This window comes from Metopolophium dirhodum, chromosome 1 (assembly GCF_019925205.1).
Source record: "Metopolophium dirhodum isolate CAU chromosome 1, ASM1992520v1, whole genome shotgun sequence".
Lineage (NCBI taxonomy): Eukaryota > Metazoa > Arthropoda > Insecta > Hemiptera > Aphididae > Metopolophium > Metopolophium dirhodum.
This window is the reverse complement of record NC_083560.1, coordinates 105,665,155-105,687,331: the sequence shown is the minus strand read 5'-3', so window position 1 is coordinate 105,687,331 and position 22,177 is coordinate 105,665,155. Positions and strand designations below refer to the sequence as shown.

The 22,177-nt window shown below is 28.0% G+C and overlaps 1 protein-coding gene across 1 annotated transcript; it reads left to right on the top strand.

Moving 5' to 3' along the window:
* Window positions 1-15,414: 15,414 nt before the first annotated feature.
* LOC132942998 (trehalase-like) lies at window positions 15,415-21,634 on the top strand. The gene is made up of 3 exons (XM_061011747.1): window positions 15,415-16,151; window positions 16,432-16,565; window positions 21,066-21,634. The coding sequence occupies exons 1-3, from the start codon at window positions 15,415-15,417 to the stop codon at window positions 21,632-21,634; spliced, it is 1,440 nt and encodes a 479-aa protein (XP_060867730.1).
* Window positions 21,635-22,177: the final 543 nt, after the last annotated feature.

Genomic DNA, 22,177 nt, shown 5'->3' with positions numbered 1-22,177 from the left:
GTCAAATTTTATATTAAACGAAATACTAATAATCAGATTGCTAAAGTAACAAAATTAAATATTTTATTTTTAAATGAACACTTTGATTCAGAAATAAATGCAACAGAATTGATCGGCATATTACGACAAATCGATGAGAATAATTTAGGAGATTTTTTTGAAAATTCGAAATTTGGAAAGATACCTTTATTTATTTTACCTAAAATAAAATGGCAAGACCTCAACAATTTGTACCTAATATTTTCAACGGTTCGGGCGATGAATGCGTTTTAGAATTTTTCGAGTACTTTAACGTGGTAGCTACTGCTAATGAGTGGTCTCCGCAAATAAAACTAACTTACTTGCCATTATATTTAAAAAATTCCGCTTATAAATTATACAAGACATTAACAATTAATAACTTATATCCGACTTTTGATGAAATAGAATAAATATTTAAGGAAAAATTTGCATCGCCGGCTAGGAATCGTATGTTAAGAAACAAATTACGAAATAAAAAATTAAAATCGACAGAAACAATATCGGAGTTCTTAGCAGATATTTTATACTTAATCAGTCAAACAAATTGCACCATTCCTGAAACCGATAAAATTGATATAATATTAGAGGCACTTACACCAGAATATTATAACACCGTAACTATTATGAATAATGACACTTTAGACAATTTGGAAATTAATTTAAAGAAAATAGAAAATTCGAAATTGATGCACACAGATTTTCAAAATATAAATTCCGTAGATATTGACACTCTTAGGAAAGAAAATGAATTTTTAAAATCTAAATTAAATAATATTAACAATGGTAATAGAAATTTTAACCAGAAAAAGAAATTTAATAATAATATGCATGTGAATAGTCCTAGCCCATATTACAATCTTCAAAATAATCCAAACAATGCATTCAATAATAATATGTGCAATTACGACCCATGCAATAATAACAATAATAGTTATAGTAATCAAAAACAGAATTTAAATAATTCATTTTATCCAAACAACAATTTTAGTAATCAAAACTATGGTTCAAATAATTCATTTATTCCAAACGATTATGTTAATAATCAAAATTATCACCCAAACAATACTTTTTATCCAAATAATAATTACAACACAAATAATGAAATTAGACCGAATCAATATATAGATCCTAATAAACACTTCTATCGAAAAAATACATATAACCCTCCAAATCATTTTAATAGTAATAATGGCTATACACAACCAAAGTGGGATGATAGGTATAAAAATAGGCCTAACCAAAAAAGTCAGCAATATTATAAAAATAATGTGTATAATAGTAATCAAGGTGCAAATTTTAACGAACAAAACGTAGGCCAAAATTATCAAAATCCATCGCATGCTACAAATGGTATCAATCAAAATAATGTAGACGTAAATAACGTGATGAATCAGCACACTATCAGTCAGGTGCCTGATAATGATACACGTAATTTGAATAAAACATATTTTCATAGTAATCAAAAAAAACTATTAAGGCAAGAGAGAGTGGTTAGACTCCCTCTATGCCAGCAAAAAAATTCTAACGATACCATTTCTAGTACAACATTGTTGGAAACAATAATAGCGAAAAAATATAAAAATGACGAAACCTTATTTCCAATTCCAAAACAATTAAAAAACTTAAAAATTAACGATAAACACAATGAAATTGATATTAATAAAAACACTGACATAGACGATTATAATATAGATAGTTTATTCAATGAAAAAAAAGTAGCAGTCATGAGTGACCATAATATTCATCACAAATTCGCAAGTAAAAATTCAGTAACTGTTGAAAAGCAAAAAAATAATGACAATACGATAAAAAAATGTATAACGACGTGTAATCCGACCTCGCTTCCGGCAGCATTCGAACCAGGTCAAAGACTTGAGGTAGTAGGCAAAATTGAAAACATAGAACATAATTTTGTAATAGACACAGGGGCCACTGCGTCTATAATTAATGCTGACAATTTACCAGTAGGAATCACTCCAAAGGCAATCGATTGCGTAAAGCTAATTACGGCAAACGGTTCCGATTTAGAACTACTTGGTATTATTAATACAGTTGTTGTGTTCGAAAATATTAAATTCCTTATTAAATGCATGGTAGTTAGGAACTTAGTTGGACCTAGTTTAATAGGTACAGACTTTTTAGAATTATATCAAGCCAAAATAAATTTTGTTAATAAACAGATAGTTTTAACAGGTGATAAAGGTTTAGTTGTTTTGGAATTCGATCAAAAACGTAGAACGTCAGATAATATTAAATTGAAAATTGAAAAAATAGTTGATGAAACTACATTAAATAGGGATACGGATAATGACAACAAAATTGAAAAAATGAGAAATTTAATATTAATTCAGCCAACATTACGTGAAATTGTTAGATGTAGTAGTAAGTTGATTGAGGTCCCGGGAGACGGATTTTGTGCAATATATGCGTTGACAGTAATGCTGGCGCACGAAAATATTTATGTAACAGCAGAAACCATTTCCCATTTACTTGATTTAAATTTACACGAAAAACCAATTTGGTTAGACGGTGAGGACGTAGCAGCAGTAGCTGATTTTTATAATTTCAATTTAATAATCATATGCCCAAATTACGAAAATTCTAAAAAAACTGCAGGTTTAGGGTTTTATAAACCAGGTAGGAAATTTCTAGTAGTTTTTTTTGAAAATGATCATTGGACACCAGGATGTTATGACAAAAAATATGATAATCCCGACCTAGAAATGACACAAGTTACTTTTACGCATGATTTTCGTTCTCTTCATACTTCTCGTGCTTTGCTAAGGGAAAGGAAAATGTTAGAAGCAATCAAGTTACCCGAAACCGAGGTAATAAACAATGAAAACGACTTGAAACGCGCTAATTGTCCATTAACCAAAGTTCTCGAAGTAAAACACATTTTATTAAATTCAAACAATCCAAGTATTCTTTGCCAAGATAGAAATATAAAACCTTATACGGCATTTCAAAAAGTCGACCAAAATCTACCTCACGACAGTAAAGATTAATACAAGAAAAAATACATTTTCGGATAGATATGAGCTAGGGTCCCCACACAATATTAAATGTAATTAAAAATATTAAAATATAAAGACAATTTGCATGGTCTCTCACAACATATTATTTACCACGTTGTAAATAATATTACTGTCGAGAGACCACCATAATATATTTCACAACTACTTAATTTCTTAATATTGTTAAGCAATATTAACGAAGCTAAGTTGTTTGTAAAAAAAAAATGTGTGTGTTCATCACTTCATTTCCTAACGATAGATTTTAATATAATATTATAGTGTAGGTATATAACGTAATTTTTAACAGTTTGGCATTTTAGCTGAATAAATATAGGTCAATGAGTGAACGACATAAATATTAATTCAGCACAATTTCATTCATGGGCATATATTATAATATTATTAATATTAAAAATAAGGATATATATATAGCGTATACATTAGCGAATGATATTATAACACACCTAGAGCGTGACTACAACAGTCAATGAACAATGGGTCATAACTATCGTTTTTTAGAATTGTAATTTAATATTTAATATTAATAATATTTAATCGGCAATCTTTATACTATATTATAATTAATCATTTCGTTTTAATTTTTATAATTTAATAAATTGTAAAATGTTCGCAATAGTTACAGTTGTTCTAGCATTAAGCGTGATAATACCAGATACGTTGCAAACAGAAGAGACAATTATCGACAACTACCAAGGACATGGATCGGGTATTTATTATGAACCAATTTATAAAATGAGAGTATATTCGAGTGAATTTAACTTACTAACACATGTAAACATTTCCGTTTTTGTTGAGAAATTTGATGAAATTAATAATTTAATGAACTACAATGATAGATTATGTTCCGTCAACAAACATAATGTTTCAAATATATGCAGTAACTTTAATTCAACGTTAAAAATAACTAAGACGGAACTATTGAAACGATATACAACACTTATGTCTTTACAGGATGGTGTAAGAATAAAGAGGGGTTTAATAAATGCAATAGGAGAATTTGAAAACTGGGCTTTCGGAGTAGTGGGAGACAACGATTTTCAACAAATACAACAAGAATTAAATACGAATAAAAAAAATAATAAAAATACTCTAGTTACTATGAAGTCGCAAGTAAAATTAGTTCAATCATCATTAAATCAGATATCGAATGTATCATCAACAATTTCACAAAATTTCATAAAACTACAACGAGAATATAACGATTTGGTAGATAAAATTAATGTTAGGAAAAATGATCTAATAGAGCTTCAAGTAAATCAGCAATTAATTAATTACTTAACAAATTTTAATTTCATTTTGATAAGTTTTTCCCTTGAAATAGAAGAATTATTAGATGCTTTACTACTAGCACATCAAAATACACTACACCCACTAGTTCTTAATAGCATTCAGTTGAAAACAATTTTGGAAAATATACAGCGAGAATTACCTGTAAATCAAGTCTTACCAATAAATATTGACACTAATTCATCACTGGAAGGTTTTATGAAACTTATAAAAGTGACTACTAAATTTTCAAATTTTCAATTAATTTTTATTATAAATTTTCCTATATGTACTCCAGAGATTTATACTTTATTTCAGATATGGCCTATGCCAATAGAACTAACAAATTTACAATTTATATTTATCCAGCCCAATAATCCATATCTAGCAATTTCATCTGATAACCAACATTTTATATCGTATTCTGATATTGAATACAATAAATGCACTCTAGGGGTCACTATAAAATATTGTGCTTTAGATATGCCGGTTTATTTGGGATCATACCCGTTGTGCGAAATACAGCTTCTCAAATTGACAAATAATACTGTACTTCCGAAACAATGTACTGCGCACCATATCTATCATAATAATGCTTACTTTGAAAAACTAAAAACAAAAAACACATTTTTATATTGGGTAGCTACGGAAATACAAACCACCTTAGTTTGTTCTACGTCAACAACGTTTCATATTTTAAAAGGGACAGGGACTATTAGGTTACCATATTCATGCTCGTTATATACACCAACAGTGATACTTAAGTCATCAGGAGAGGAAATCAAAAATATAAATATATCAGTTAATATAAATCCAGACATATCCTTATTAAATGTTTCTGAATTAGGTTTGAAAATAGACAAAATACAGAATTCAAAAACAAATTTAAAAAAGATTAACTTTCAAATGCCAGAATTAAAAAATTTACACCAATCCGCCCAAAAATTAGACGAAATTGTAGATGATATAGACAAAGAATTAGAAAACGTCGTAACCAATAACTATCAGGATTTATACATTTATGGATTGTATTTAATAGGGGCTCTCGTAGGATATTTGGTAATTCATACAATTATTACTAAAATAAAATTATATTGTAGAGGAGAGAGAGGGCCAAGGGAAATGGTTAACAGAACCAGAGGTAGAGGGCTACACGGAGATAATATAATATAATTAATGAACCAATTGAATAGACAATAATATGGTGAATAATGGCTCAGCAACTGAAAATTACTTGGTAAATTTTTAATATTACATCTAATACTATATTAGTGCATAATTTGTGTAATATTTATCATATTAAATATTAATCGTTCATACTATTTTATCATCCATTACAATTCATGTACAATATTTTTTTTTTTTTTTTGTTAACCATTTGCTTAATCGTCATTATTCAGTCATAACTATATAGGTAACACTATTTCTAAACAAGGATTTTGAAATTTAAATAATATATTTAATATTTATAATATATGATATGACTAGTGTACCATAATAATTAAAATAACGTGTCAATGTTTTTTTAACAATTTATTCAATTATGGTATGTTTATTATTATTATTATTATTTATTACAGGTAATAATTGATTAGGTTTATAAATTACATTATAGCAAGGTGTATTGATACACCTTGATTATGGAGTTATCGTCTATACCTACGATATTTATACTATCATTTTTATTATTATTTTAATACAGTAGAATACCTATTAATCGAATTAATAATTCTTAACTTGGTGTAAAATGTGAATTTAAACCTTTTTCCCAAGAAAATTTGAAAAAAATACATTTTTAATGTAAAAATACTGCGTTATTGAATTAGCAACCAATCCAAGTTTAGCCAAAAATTGGTGCTCTACTGTTGAGTTTATTTATAGTTAACTAGTACAGTTTTGATTAATAAAAATGATGTACTAAATTATGTAATTAGGTTTTGTACTAGTTAAAACACTAGACATAACTTGAGTATAAGATTTAAATGTATATTATTATATCAAAAAAGAAAAAAAAAAATTTTTTTTATTATTGTAATTTAAATTATATATTAAGTTGAACAAAACAAATATTTGTACATTGTTTTGTATACTATTTTTGAATTCAAACATGTTATAATGTATTATGAACATTTATTATAATAGTGATAAAAAAAAAAAAAAATGTTAATAGTACCTACTTGCAATGTTTTTGTAACCTTATAATATATTTCATGTACCATCTTCAATGTAATTTGTATGAAATTAAACACTATTTCTTATATACATATATATATATAAAAAAAAAAAAAAATGTCTTTATACTGCATACTTAAATTTTAACTAACTAGAGGCACCTGAAAGGGGTAAGTGAAGACAGCCGTGGGTGTCGGTATTCAAGGACGGAAGAGCCAACGACAATCCACTTCACTATCCAGAAGTTATCAAGCAATAATATACAATGAGCATATATTATTAATATTATTATATACGCATGACCATTGCCTTGGTGGCTTGGTGTTTGTATACCTAAAAAATTCATGTTTCACAGTCCAAGCAAGAAAATACAGTCGGAGGAGGTTGGAGTACCGTTATTCTTTGCTACTGGATGAACAATGAACATGAAATCAGAAAATACAACACTACCACTAACACAGCTACCGTTGCTTGACTTCCCAAATCTGGGGTCCAGATTTAAATGGACAAGGGGTACATGTAACGATATTCGTCATCGACATCGTACATTACTCCCTACGTTGAGCACGGCTAATATGCTGAGTGTTAGTAATGACAAATGTGTATATATGTATGAAATATATATTATGCTGACGCGATGTTTAGCTCACATCGTGTAAATAACCGACCTGGACGCCTGGCGGGAGTCAGTTATGATAGAGTCGACAGTGAGGTAGTCGATAGAATAGGCTCGGCACTTGATAGTTGAATGGTCAAGAATGAAGAGTCATGGTTGGTGGTCGATAGTGGAACTCGAGGGCTGACAACGACCTGAAGAGGACCTGCGGACGACCAGCTCAACCCACATTTGGACATCGGCACCCACGACACACCATGGCCCGATCGGTAGCCCGGAGTATAATAATTTATAAGTATATTTCAATATTGTAACTTGTAGTAAATAATAATAATACATCAATAACAGATATATATATATATATATACATTACGTTGAGTACTTGCTTCACATAAGGTAACCCTGATCCCTAGTAATAATATCACACACCGAGGTCGAGTCTCCGAGACCTCGTTAATAAAAACAGAACGACACCGTAACGGGGAAGAGCCCAGGTGAAGAGGAGACGTTACACTCATATGTTATGTTGTCTGGATTAACCATGGCAGGGCGTTAGTTTACAGGTATATGATGCACTGACAGTATACATTGTATAATCTGCTGATACTACTCAATAGTACTAATATCTATTATTTCGAAAAATATCCTTAATATGGCTCAAGAGCATGGTATGTTGTCTGTCACTACAATAGTACAATAATTTACAAAATTGCTACGGCCTAAAAGGATTGAAAATCGTAAACAATTAACACTGTCATCATTTCGTACCAGCTATTAATATAATAATAGCTACATACCCAGTGCTTATTATATTATTATTGTTACCGAGTAAAATCGCCGATAAAATTAATATTTTTATGCCCGTTATCTGTGTGTAAAACCAATTTTTTTTATCCATTGAGTTCACGAAGACAGTGTGTGTGGCATGCTTTTAAGTTTTCCTTTTAAAAAAGTCAGATAATTCAACCAGAGTTTACACCTAATACGACATTTTATTAATCTTCAAATATTTTGGTAAGTGAAACAATATAAATTAGTTATACATAATATTATATATTATGGATATAGAGGTAACAATATAGGCACTAACACTTAACAATTTTATGAATCTTCTGTTTTTTTTTTAATTAAGCTTGACGTGTTATTGCCAATTTTGCTGCTGATACTGACGACTGTCTACTGTACGTATTATTAACTTATTGTCTTTGTCACTATACTTTCAGTAATTCAAATATGTCAAACAATAAAAATATTAGTAGGTCTACTAAACATAGACGATTTTTGGAGGATCTGGAAATGGTAGATTATTTGTATGACAATGATAAAAATGTAGAATGTGAATTACAACCAAGTACATCATATGAAGTAGATAATAATTTAGCCAATGAAAATACTAATTTATCAGTATCAAATGCCTATAAACTATTTACCGACATAAAATTACCAGGTAGTAAATCTCATGCAATGGGTTTTCGATTAATTCTTTAAATGAAGCAGATAATGAATTTGAAAATGATTTATTTTCTTCAAATTCTGATTTTGACTAGGATTTTGATACAAATGATCAGCTTAAAATTAGTTCTCTGTTTGATATGTATGAGGACGAAGATTGTATTTTAAAACCATTAGCAAAATGGTCAGTAGCTCATAATATCACGCTTAATTCTTCGTCTTCATTACTGAAAGTATTAAAATGTTATAAATGTTTTAAAGATATCCCAGTTGATGCTAGAACTGTATTAAAAACAGATAAACCTAATCAATGTAATGATATTCAAATTGTGTCACCTGGTTTATATTATCATTTTGGGGTTGCTAATGGCTTAAATTGTCTTGATGATATGCTGGTGCATTTTGATGATGTAATTAAAATTGTAATAGAAAATGACGGATTACCCATTACAAAAAGTTCCTCAAGTACATTTTGCCCAATTTTAGAATATGCTCTGTACCCAGCTATTAATCCTTATAGTCAACATAATATATTTATAATAGGGTTGTACTAGGGAAAAGAAAACCCTCAATCTTGTAATGATTATTTAAAATATTTGGTGTCTGAACTTAAAGATTTGTATACAAATGGCATGCAAACAAAGTTTGGTAAAAAATGGTGATAGTTGATACTTTTTGTTGTGACTGCCCTGCTATGAGTTTTATTGTTTAATTACTTAAATATGGTTTATTTATATTTAATTTATGAAGTGCTGAAAAATCTACAAGCTAATAGTACTCTTACAAAATCTGCAGATGGTCGTTATGCTTCAAAGTCATCAATTGTGAAACAATTATCTTTTAGTGATAATAATACATCTATTCATGAGACCTCCAAGAACAAACATATGGGTAAATGTTTTAAAATAATATCATATATAATTTGTATAGTAGTATGATGGGCAGGCAAATCAAATATTGTTTTATTTATTGGTAATATATATCTTGTTGTCAGTGTTTTTTTTTTTTTAATTAAGTGGCTGTAGCTTTTATAATTTTTCTTGTGTAAGAATTTTAGCCTGTAAGTATAGCAAAAATATCTAATTTTATATATTTATTTTTTATATAGTTGATCAGACAAATCTTGAACATGATTATCTTGATAAAAACTCAAATAATAAAGGTACTGAAACTACCTGCAGTAATGAGGTAATATCAACTGATCTTGAAATTAGTAATTTCTTCATGCAATTTTATTTGAACTACCTATATATAAACAATCAAAAAAGTTAATATTTCTAATACGATATAATAGCTGATAATGGAAGCTCAGAAGTTATGCAGAGACACCTCAATATGCCATCAATCAAATTACAATCAACCAGACCCCAGAAATTTCTAATTCTGTATCAGTTTCAAAGGGTTAGTGTAATAAATAAAATAATATTAATTGTAAAACCTCCATTTCATTATTACTTAACACTTTAAGTGCACATAATAATAAATAATAGTTAACCATTTATTCTAGTTAATGCATATTGTGTCAAGTATAGGATATAGTTATATGGAAATGAAACTTTCATATAACTATAGTTTTATTTCTTATACAATCACCAAAACTCCAATTACTTGATTTTAGCTATGAATTATGATAATATATAATATAAATTTAGTTAAAGTAAATTAAATCTTACATTTATTATTTCTCTACATTTTGAATATCTATAGGGTTCTGTCCAACAATTTACAAAACTATACTAAAATAAGCATTTTAAACTGGATTTTTATTTTATTGTATTTAATATATTAAATTATTTATATTATTAATATAATGATTGTGCACAATTCAAGTTATGGTAATCTTATATATATTATGCAATACTAGCGCTAAGCGAAACTCTGGGAGAGACAATGTCGTTGGAATTATACATAATTATATATATTTACGTTGTAAATGGATAGGCTGGATACGATTTCCAGGATCATCTCCCGTTTCTCCGCTGCTTTTGGTTGTTAAAATTGTTAAAAAGTGTAGAGTCGATAGGTTTATTTGATTGTCTAGCTATCAGTCATAAAATCACATAGTAGGCGGACTATATGCGAAGCGTATATCACCAGGTATGCAATCCACCTGCGGTGGATTACGGACCCCGTTAGTTGCGTAGATAGGTGAATAATCGAAAAAATAGTTGGACCTCTTGACCTTGTTAGTTGTAAGTGAGTACCGATTTTGGAGACACATTCGAATTATAAATGTCGCACTTATACATATAGAAGGTGATAAGAATTTCTGAAATGGCCTGGCTCGTTTCGAAGGTGGGAACATTTGACAGTCAGGATTCAGTGTCTAGAAATCTCCCATGGCCCATGAAAACCGGCAATTCAATGATGATACTATCCCCCAGCGTATGTCCGGTGCTTTTTTTGTACGTGTAAGAAAATGTTAATTCGAAAATCTGCATGTTAGAGTGTCCAGCAAATCAGTCATTACCCATCTAAGACAAAACAAAAATAAGCAATCCTGCGGCGGATAGAGTGGTATGTGCCGTCGCATGTCCGGTGTTCTTTCTTATGTAAAGTGTTTGAGTATTTATAGTAATTAATAATTCACGTTTTGTTATGATTTCAAAATTATTTAATTGTTCTGTAGATTATGAGGATAAAAATCAATGTTTACTGTAGTTCTGAGATTAAAAATAAATGTTCTTAACTTATAAAATGATATATTAATTTAAATAAATATATTTGTATGTATTATATTAAAAAAAATATTAGTATAAATTTGCACAAATCATTAATATTCTTGGACATTTGTATGAATTATAATATTTCATAACGCAACAAAATTATAAATAAATGGTTAGAATACAATTAATAATTTAAAACAATTAATTAATTATACACGCGTTTAGATTTGTTGACAATGTCGTATTTTCCATAACCCATTTATTGCCGAATTTCAAACTTCTCATAAATCATAAAGCTTAAAAATAAAACTAATAAATCTGTTCAATTTTACATTTTATTTTTTTTTGTGTTGGTAATTACCTCAAATAATAATATAAAGAGGTATAAATTATACATGTAGTACAAAAACTTTCAAAAACAAAGTGTATTTTGTTTAAAAAAATATCTGGAAAATCTAAATCAATATAGCATTTATGAATTTATGGGTGTAGCTGTGAAGGCTGTAGACCGCCTGAATTTAATAGAACATGTTTAAAAAGTGTTTTATTTATGCATACCATTACGTTATTTATTTCAATTATTTTTTTATTATTACTCGTACTTAACTATATTTATCTGAAAAAATTCCCCAAAAGCATGCCTGATAAATAATTAAAATATACCATAATATACCCAATATATCACCGTATAAAACATGTTTTATTTATCTTAAACATTCAAGTTACTCTGTAAACTCTTATGCTGGGTTGCATGAAATATTGATTAATTTAATCGTTCAATAAAATTTAACCAATTAACCTGCACGGGACACTAAATCATGTTTAAATAACAATTATCCCAATTTTAATTCAATAATAGTTTAGTCATTGTTCATGCAATCCGGCATTAATCTTTACAAAAAAAATTAAACATAAATATCTAATTGTTATTCATATGAATATATTTATATTGTATACTCTATAGCAGCGTTTCTCAAACTATAGGTCTTCAGTCAATTTTTGGTGGGTCGTGAAAATTTTTAGAATTATATGTACAGATTCCAAGAAATTTATGTTAAATTAATATTAAATATATTATTATGTTATTAAATAAACTTATATTATTATAGTAATATAGTACCAAAAATTACGTGGGTAATAAATAATAATTCATCGTATATTTATTTATTACGACAGGTATTAATACGCCTCATTATTAAAAGTACATTATTTTATAAAAATATATTGATTATAAACCTATAAAATAATAAATACCTAATAAAAGTTATAAACAAATTTTGTTTTATATAACTACTTTTTGAAAAGTAAAACCAACGTGGTCGTGAAAAATTTTTCGGGGAAAATTTGGGTCGCGGTAAAAAAAAATTGAGAACCACTGCTCTATAGTATAACAATTAAAATTTTATTACAGCAATATATCGTTATATGTTTTCAATTATTTATTTAAGGTGTTCCTATAAAGTCGGTCAAAAAAATATCGTAATAAACAATATGTGCAAATTGTACACAATGTTACTTAACTATATTATCTAAGTGAGAAACTTACATTTAAAAACACGCCTCGATTAAGTTCTAGAAGTTAATGTCAGTCAACCTTAAGATTTTTACAGAATTAAAATTTTCCAGGTCAAAGACTCAATTTTTTTTCACAGTGGACGCAAATTTTTTTTATTAAACGTTATTTGGTATACGGACATATTTTTATTTTTAATGGGTTCGCAAGAACTGATACTGGTCGCGTATGTGAACTGCAGCGCACATCAGTCTTATAAAAAACACTTTAATAATAATTGTATTAAATTAGTATAGTAATAAATAAATAAGTAACAGTTAGCTTAAAATTAATCTAATGATTTTTTAAATTCCATTGTGTACCTTAAGTCAAATGATATACCTACGTAAAAGTTTCAAGTCCTCGAAAGAACTATCTATGAGGAAATCCGTATTCAATTTTAATGTCTTACCTACACAAATTAAGTTTGTATACATTAATTTTAACAACAAAATAATTAAATTTTTTTGTAATATTGACGAATTTCTTTATAATTTAATCTTTAGACGCTCATATAACAAAATATGGGTACAAACGAATAAATTCTACTCGTACCTAGCCATCTAGGTATATAACTTGTTTAATATTAAAAACAAAATTTAAAATCTAATAGGTGTATTATCATTCTGCATATAAACTCAATGATATAAATTTATTAATAATGAGTAATTTTATAAATTACGTTCAATGTTATATATAGCCATTCCTCGGAGTCACGGAGTGTGTTGTAGAATATCCCGTGTGCACATTATAGAATAATAATAAGCTTGTAGAACATTGGATACTTGTAAGTATTTTATGACCTGTTATTATCATTATTGTGGTGAATGGTGATAGCATAAATTAAGATTTTACATCTTATTTTTTCCGTTATAAATCATGCGTGATTATACATAATAGGTACCTACTTATTTATAGCTATTTATCTATAATATAAATATATCATATTATTTCATATACTATTGCAGTGATCCATAATATTAGATACACTCCTATACTCTATATTATATGTGATTATATCATATTATTATCTTTAGCGCATTTAGTTGTCACTTGTCATTGATTTTTTGAATGATAATGCACCCAAACAAAAAAACACAGAGTAACTTGAATGTTTAAGATAAATAAAACATGTTTTAGACGGTGATATATTGGGTATATTATGGTATATTTTAATTATTTATTAGGCATGCTTTTGGGGAATTTTTTTCAGATAAATATAGTTAAGTACGAGTAATAATAAAAAAATTAATTGAAATAAATAACGTAATGGTATGCATAAATAAAACACATTTTAAACATGTTCTATTAAATTCAGGCGGTCTACAGCCTTCACAGCTACACCCATAAATTCATAAATGCTATATTGAGTTAGATTTTCCAGATATTTTTTTAAACAAAATACACTTTGTTTTTGAAAGTTTTTGTACTACATGTATAATTATATACCTCTTTATATTATTATTTGAGGTAATTACCAACACGAAAAAAAATAAAATGTAAAATTGAACAGATTTATTAGTTTTATTTTTAAGCTTAATGATTTATGATAAGAATTTTGAAATTCGGCAATAAATGGGTTATGGAAAATACGACATTGTCAACAAATCTAAACCGTATATAACCGGTATATGACCGTACTAATATTTTTTTTAAATATAATACATACAAATATATTTATTTAAATTAATATATCATTTTATAAGTTAAGAACATTTATTTTATAATCTCAGAACTACAGTAAGCATTGATTTTTATCCTCATAATCTATTTTCTCTTTATTAATTAAAAATTTTTTTTTTTTTTATTTGGGTTAACGCTTCGACTACTCAGGTCATTAGCCTGTGGTACTGTAGGGAAGGGGGGGGGGGGGTACTGTAGATTTGTTTACTCGTGATTTGTTTTGGCAGAATTTTTAATTTGGGCACCCGTAGGTATCTGTCATGCCCGGGTGGGGGATGGCGGCACTTGTTCTCCGGACACCGTGACTTGCACGGAGAAAAATTCCGCCCGGTGGTCGAGCATCGAACTCGGACCGGCTGTGCCGAATCCGTCGCGTTAGACCGCTCGCCACCTCGTCCCCCATTAGATAATTTACATAATGCTATATCGATGTTTATTAAAATCATAGCTATCACATAATTGAAATAAAAAAAATTGATTGTATTTACTATGTTTATGTCAAACATCAAATAGATAAGCTTTAATCTGACCAAAATGTATCGAGAAAAAAATCGTTGTTTCAATTAATTAGTTATCTTAATAATTTACCTTACTTTTATGCAAGGATGTTTATATTTAAATTGCGAAATTAAATATCTGATAAAACCTTTAACGAAATGTGTACTTGTAATTTGTATTTATAGTTTATGTTTGATACCTTAAAACTTAAACTTTAAGAATACGGATTATCTTCAAAAATGACACAATATTATATCTTATATAAAAAAAAGTAGTTAATAGTTTGAAAAAAGGACATTTAAATTTAGTTACAGTGAATATTATTAAGATAAAATTAATAGTACCTATTAGATTAATTAAAAACATTCTAATTTAATTTAATGATTTATATTAATATATTTTTGTTTCAGTAAAATTTTCTGTCAAGGATCTATTCTGCATACCGTACAGATGTCTGAATTATTTCATGATTCTAAGACTTTTGTGGACATGAAAACTAAATGCAACTTTGATGTTATTGAAAAACTCTTCAATTCAACAGAGTGGAGCAAAGAGCCAAACATTAACAAACTGAATGAAACCATCAACACATGTTTCGAGAAAGAAGATTCTGAATTAAAAAAATGGATTCCTACTGATTGGGTCCAACATCCAAAATTTCTTGAAAGCATTAAGGATAACGATTTAAAAGACTGGGCACGTAAAATAAATGTAATATGGACAGAACTCGGTAGAACGATCATAGATGACGTCCGCTTGAAACCCACGAACTATTCATTAATCTACGTTCCAAATCCCTTTATAATACCAGGTGGTAGATTCCGTGAAATTTATTATTGGGATTCGTTCTGGATAATTAGAGGCTTATTAATATGCGAAATGCATATTACTGCAAAAGGTATGATAAGTAATTATATCTCAATGATTAAAACGTTTGGACATGTACCAAACGGAGGTAGAATTTACTATGCTAAGCGATCTCAGCCCCCTATGATTACACCCATGATCAAAAGTTATGTCGATGCAACAAATGACATGACATTTGTGATAGAAAATATTCATGCATTAGAAATTGAATTCCAGTACTGGATGACACAGCACAACGTAACAATTAGCAAAAACGGAAAAAATTACACGCTTGCAGTATACAGGGATTATTCAACAGGACCACGGCCCGAATCATACAGGTAAATACAGTTTTGTATTTCATAGAAGTTATCTCAAGTTTAATTTATGGGCTTATAAATATTAATTGATGTTAATGATTATTTCTGATTGAACACTAGCATGGGGGGAATTAATAATTCACGTTTTGTTATGATTTCAAAATTATTTAATTTTTCTGTGGCACAGTGTATATTAGGTACTACCTATTTGCCTACGAATCATACATATGTAATTTGGGTTATTAGTAAATATCTATAAATTTCAAATTTTTATAATTTCAAAATATGTATTGTATAACAGGGAAGACATCACGAAGGCACAATTCTTTAAAACTGAAAGTGAAAAAGAAAATTTTTACTCTGAGCTCAAGGCTGCAGCGGAATCGGGTTGGGACTTTTCGAGCCGTTGGTTCATCCTAAATGGAACAAATAAAGGTAAATAACTTACTAGTTTTTGTATTTATTATAAATATTTCCAACGACGCTTAAAATCGTTCAAAATGAATTGTGCTTTTTGCGTTTGCTTAATTATCGGTAAAAAAAGTTTCCTCTGTTAGATACTGTAAAAGTAACAACAAAACAAAATAAAAACGCCATTTATTTTAAAACAATAGATTTGGGCTCAGCGTACTTACTTCTATGTACTTATAACTCTACCGGACATTTTTCCTTGTATCTATAGCCCAAGCGAATATTATGTATATATGGTTTTTATTTCTTACTATCATTAATATTATTTTACAAAATACACTTTATTTTACCACGCGTGTGCGGAAAATGTGTAGGTAGTGTATAACAATACATTAATATTATAGTTAGGTACCTGTAGAATAAAATCTATAGTTTGAAAAATTATTCGCAAAACCTACCTACTATTAAATAGTGATTTAAGTTCGAAAAAATTTCAGTTTTGTTATTTTCTTAAAAAATACTTACCTGGTATGTTCATTTGACACAAACAAATTAACTTCCGAACATTTCTCAAATCACCTTTAATGTATAGCTCTGAACAAATATGTTAAATAACATTATATCGTATTATTTCTTTCATATAATTACAAATTTTATTTGAGCATTTGTGGCCTTCCTATTACACATATTATTACTTAATTATAACTATTTAATAAATTTGATCCAAACTAGTTTACATAAAAAATCTTGCATGTAGTGTTAAATTCATTAATTCATTCGGAATACTTAAAAACTACCTAAATATAATAAATTAAAAATGCATGTTGGATTTAAAATTGTTAATTTTGTATTTACATTTCTTTTATAGAAATATACGTATTTGAAATTGTTGAGTAGGTGGGTTTTAATGTTTTATAAATAGAAATCTAAATCCATTTGAATAAAATAGTGATATTTTTAGTATATCAACTATAGTTTAAAAATCGTACCAAGCATCATATTACATATTATAGCCTATAGGCAAGACTTTAACGAGTTAAAAATTAAAATTAAGTTAAAATTTTAAGTTAATAGTAACGAAGTTAAATAATTCGTTAATTTTTGTTGTAACTAATTTTTAACTTAACTGTTGTATTCTTAACAAATTTGACGTGTTACCTTCGAGCTTATTTTATTAATTAATTGTTTTAAATTATTAATTGTATACTAACCATTTATTTATAATTTTGTTGCGTTATGAAATATTATAATTCATAAAAATGTCCAAGAATATTAATGATTTGTGCAGATTTATAATTATTTTCTATTGATATATAATAGATATTACTATATATTAGGTATGTATAGTATAATATAGTCGTATAGGTAAGTTAATTTACAATAGTACGAATTGCAGGGTAGTGACTGTCTTATGTCCTATAGCTGGTTCATGAGACAAACAAAATAGGTAGCTTATAACTTTGGCCGCCTATTATATTTATTATTTAAATAATAGTTGTAAAATTATGAACATAGGTCTAACACAGATTATTCAATACAACATTGGACATATACTTATATATTATTATTATTTATTGATATAAAAATGTAATATAATAATAATTAAAATGAATAGTCATATAATACAATTTCCGATTTCGTATATTATAATATGGATCTAATATGTACCTACTGCGTATTCGTGTACCTATAAATATTATTAGGTAGTGTTCTTGTCGCCATTACACACACATTACACACACACACATTACTTGGAATGATTAAAATTAAAATTTACTAATAGGAAAATAATATTTAAAAATATGTAGATATATAAATCGGATATCCAAAATGGAAAATTATAAAATATATTAATATAACTAGGTACTATAACTTGTAGGTTCAGTTATAATTATACTATTTTAGCTGACCACTTCTTTAATTATTGGGGGAATAGTTCAGAGAATAGTTGATTTGTCAACTACCGGCCCTAAATTCTCTGTAAATACTACTTGCGGCTATGTCTCATATTATATGGGCCCTAATCATAAGTACGTTATGAGTTAAATTAATTTCATCTAAGTTAATTCGTCTAAAATCTAAAATCGTCCAAAAAATATATTAGTTGTTTTTTAGCTTTACTTTACTTACATCTTCTTAAATTAACTTAACTTGATGAGTTGAAGCTATATATAGCGGTAAGTGTGTAGATTGTATAAATCTCGTTATGTTAAAACTAGGAGGAAACAAAAATAAGTTTGAGATATTGAGTCTCACACGGCTACACAGCCATTTGTTGTTTCCGTCTTAAAAGTGCGTAAGCAGATCACGTTTAGCTTCGTTAGTTTAAAAATAAGGTGACTGACCTACTATTAAACTTGATGGAAAGAATATTATCTGTGTTTGTGTGTAGGTTCTTAAGATGGTTAAATTTTTTAACAAGTTATGCGTATATAAGATGGTGTAAATTATAAATGCTTATAACTCACTTGAAAACTGAATATATATATAAAATTGAAATAACTCAAGTGATCTGCTGAGCGTAAATTTGCAATTTTACATACTTGTAAGATGGAGATAACAGATATCTTTGTAGCGGTTCTTAATGTAGTTACATAATGTTAATATTACTTCAATTGGATTTAAATTGAGATAGATTAGTTAAAAGTTACTCGTATTTTTTTCGTTAACTCATTAAGTTAAAAGTTAACTTTAAAAAAAAAACTTAGCGTTAGTGTAAAGTTAAAATTTGCTAATCAAAAATAAAAAATTCCAGACATATAAAATGCTTTATTATAATTTAAAATGATACATCAAAGTAAAAACCCATTCAAAAATTGTCATTATTCTTCGAACAAAAATTAACTTAATTTAGATACTTTTGAAATAAAATTAACTTGAAATTAACACGTTAATCTTGAAAAAAGTAACTTATTAAGTTAAAAGTTAATTTGAAAAAAAAAATTAACAAGTTAATTAATTTAATTAAAATTAATTTCACGTTTTAACTTAATTTTAACTTTAACTCGTAAATCCCCAGCCTTGCTAATATATACCTACTACGATAAAAACTACTTAAACATTATGAAATTTGAAACAAAATATATACCTACTCTTCAGTCTTCACGAAAAAGTTTTTCTTTTTAAGACCACTTTTCCTTAATTTATTTAAAGCGTTTTAGTGGGAGAAAATATAAACAAAAAGTATAGAAATAAAAATATTTGTCTATAATTCAGTTTATTTTATTTCAAAAATATCATGTGTTCTAAAAAATAATAAGATATCACTAATTTAATGAAAAATTTTTATGATAAAATATATTATAAAAGTTGTAGGTACATATAGTTGTATTTCTGAACATTTTTAAATTTTCTAAAAAGGGAGTGAAGTTGGCATGTAAATTAACGCAGATGACGAATTAAGCTTGGATAAAAATGTATATAATATATATAATTGCGCGTCATAAATAAAATGTAAAGCATAGCTTATATATTTTTCGTCGCCTTCAATAGGCTTTTCTGTATATTACAATATTTTTAACTAAAGCATTATGTGCCTAAGCTTGTTAGTCACCAATTATATCACGAATATAGGATCACGGTGGATGGTTGCATTATTTTTGTTAACATCGGTATATATTTTCATCTAATTTATTTGTTAAAATAAAATCAATTTATTGGTTTAAGACTGTTTTATAAGTTTAAACAAAGCTTAAAGTATTGATTAGTAGGTACCAACAAAACTACAATACTGCATTGTATATGATAAAATGTCAATTATATAAAGAACTATCGTAAATACTAAGATATTAAGAATATAATGTCAGAATGTTATGTCTATATATGATGTGGTCATTATTACAATTATAAATATTACCATTATTACCAATATTTTTCTCTTTTCGTGCACTATTTCAACATAGTTTCATTCACTATATATTTAATGTATAGAATATGAAAATGTATTCGAATTACAGTAGGCTTAACTTATAGTTATACTTTCTAAAGTCTATGTCATAAATGATGTGTACCTAAAATGTGTTATCACGTTTATTATACTCAACTGCTAAACGTTTTATTTATTATATTTTTTCTAGAAACATGTCCACAACGATTAATATGAAGCATAATATTAGTTTTATTTTACTTTTATCTGTCATACACATAATTAAAACTTGATCCCGAATTTGATAGTATACGACGTCTCAATGATATAAAATATAATAAGGTACTTCATTTCTGATCAAGATGATATATGATTTTCATATTCCCCACATCGGTTGGAAAATGATTTAATTTTGTTACCCTATAATTTTTATTTTTATTTTTTTATCTAATTTACATTAAAAAATGTAATATTTGAACTCAATGGTAAACGAGCGATGTATTAAATATGTAAATATATTTTATGTGTGTATCATTATAAAATGGGAAAGGGGAGTGAGATAAAGTGTCATTAAATCGGATAATAGGTATTGTCTTAGGTTATGATGTGGTCAAAAACGTTGCATAGGTACAATAACTGATGTCATTGTATGATTGCAGGAAACATCACAAATACAAAAACGAGGTCAATTGTCCCGGTAGAGTTAAATGCCTTAATGTTTTGGAATGCAAAAATATTGAGTGATTTCTACCGAGAGATGAATAACACTGTAAAGGCTTTGAAATACGAAAACATTTCTTTGGAATGGAACGAAGCAGTGACAGCTGTTCTTTGGGATGAAGAAATCGGAGTATGGTTAGACTTTGATGTAATTAATAATGTCAAACGTAAATATTTTTATCCTACAAACATATCACCATTATGGACTGGGTGTTATGCGAAAAATCAAACCGAATACTTCGTCACAAGAGTGCTTGACTATTTGAACCAAGCGGATGTACTGAAGACTCATGGGGGCATACCAACCACACTTAGCGAATCGGCTGAACAGTGGGACCAGCCGAATGCTTGGCCCCCACTCCAATACATCACAGTTATGGCGTTAGAGAGCACTGGTCATAAAGACGCGAAAATAATTGCGTCAGAACTAGCGTCCAAATGGTTGTGCACAAATTATGTGCCATTTTACAACACTTCTAAGATGTATGAAAAAGTAAGTCCGATTTGATGAAACAGCTGAATAAAACAATTTATAGGGTAGAAAGGGGATACTGTGCAGTGTAAACAATATTATTTTAATTTATTATAAATATAGGTACATTTCATTAGGCTGTTTTTGACTATCAATTTATATTAATAATTCACAACGTACATAACCATCATAAGGGTATAACTATTTGAGGCAAATGCTTAAAGTTGCTAAAAAAATATGTGCACAAACATATCAATTGGTCTGCAGGACAGTAATTGAACATGGTATAGGTGGTTTAACTGATAGGCAGGTTTCGGGTGAATTGTAGACTGTAGGGTCTAAAATACATCTGATTACAGTGGACACACCACGCACTTATTAATTTCACTGTTACATTTGGGCTTTGACAGTTTTCTATATCAAAAAAAACCTTTGAGGGTTGAAACACACAAAATCCCCCCTCCCACTACTTGTATATACCACTTACCATGTAAGTGTGTTATCGAGGTAACTTTTATAATTATTATTATAAAACAAAATAACTATCTATTTCTATAAAATCCTATTTATGATTAGAAT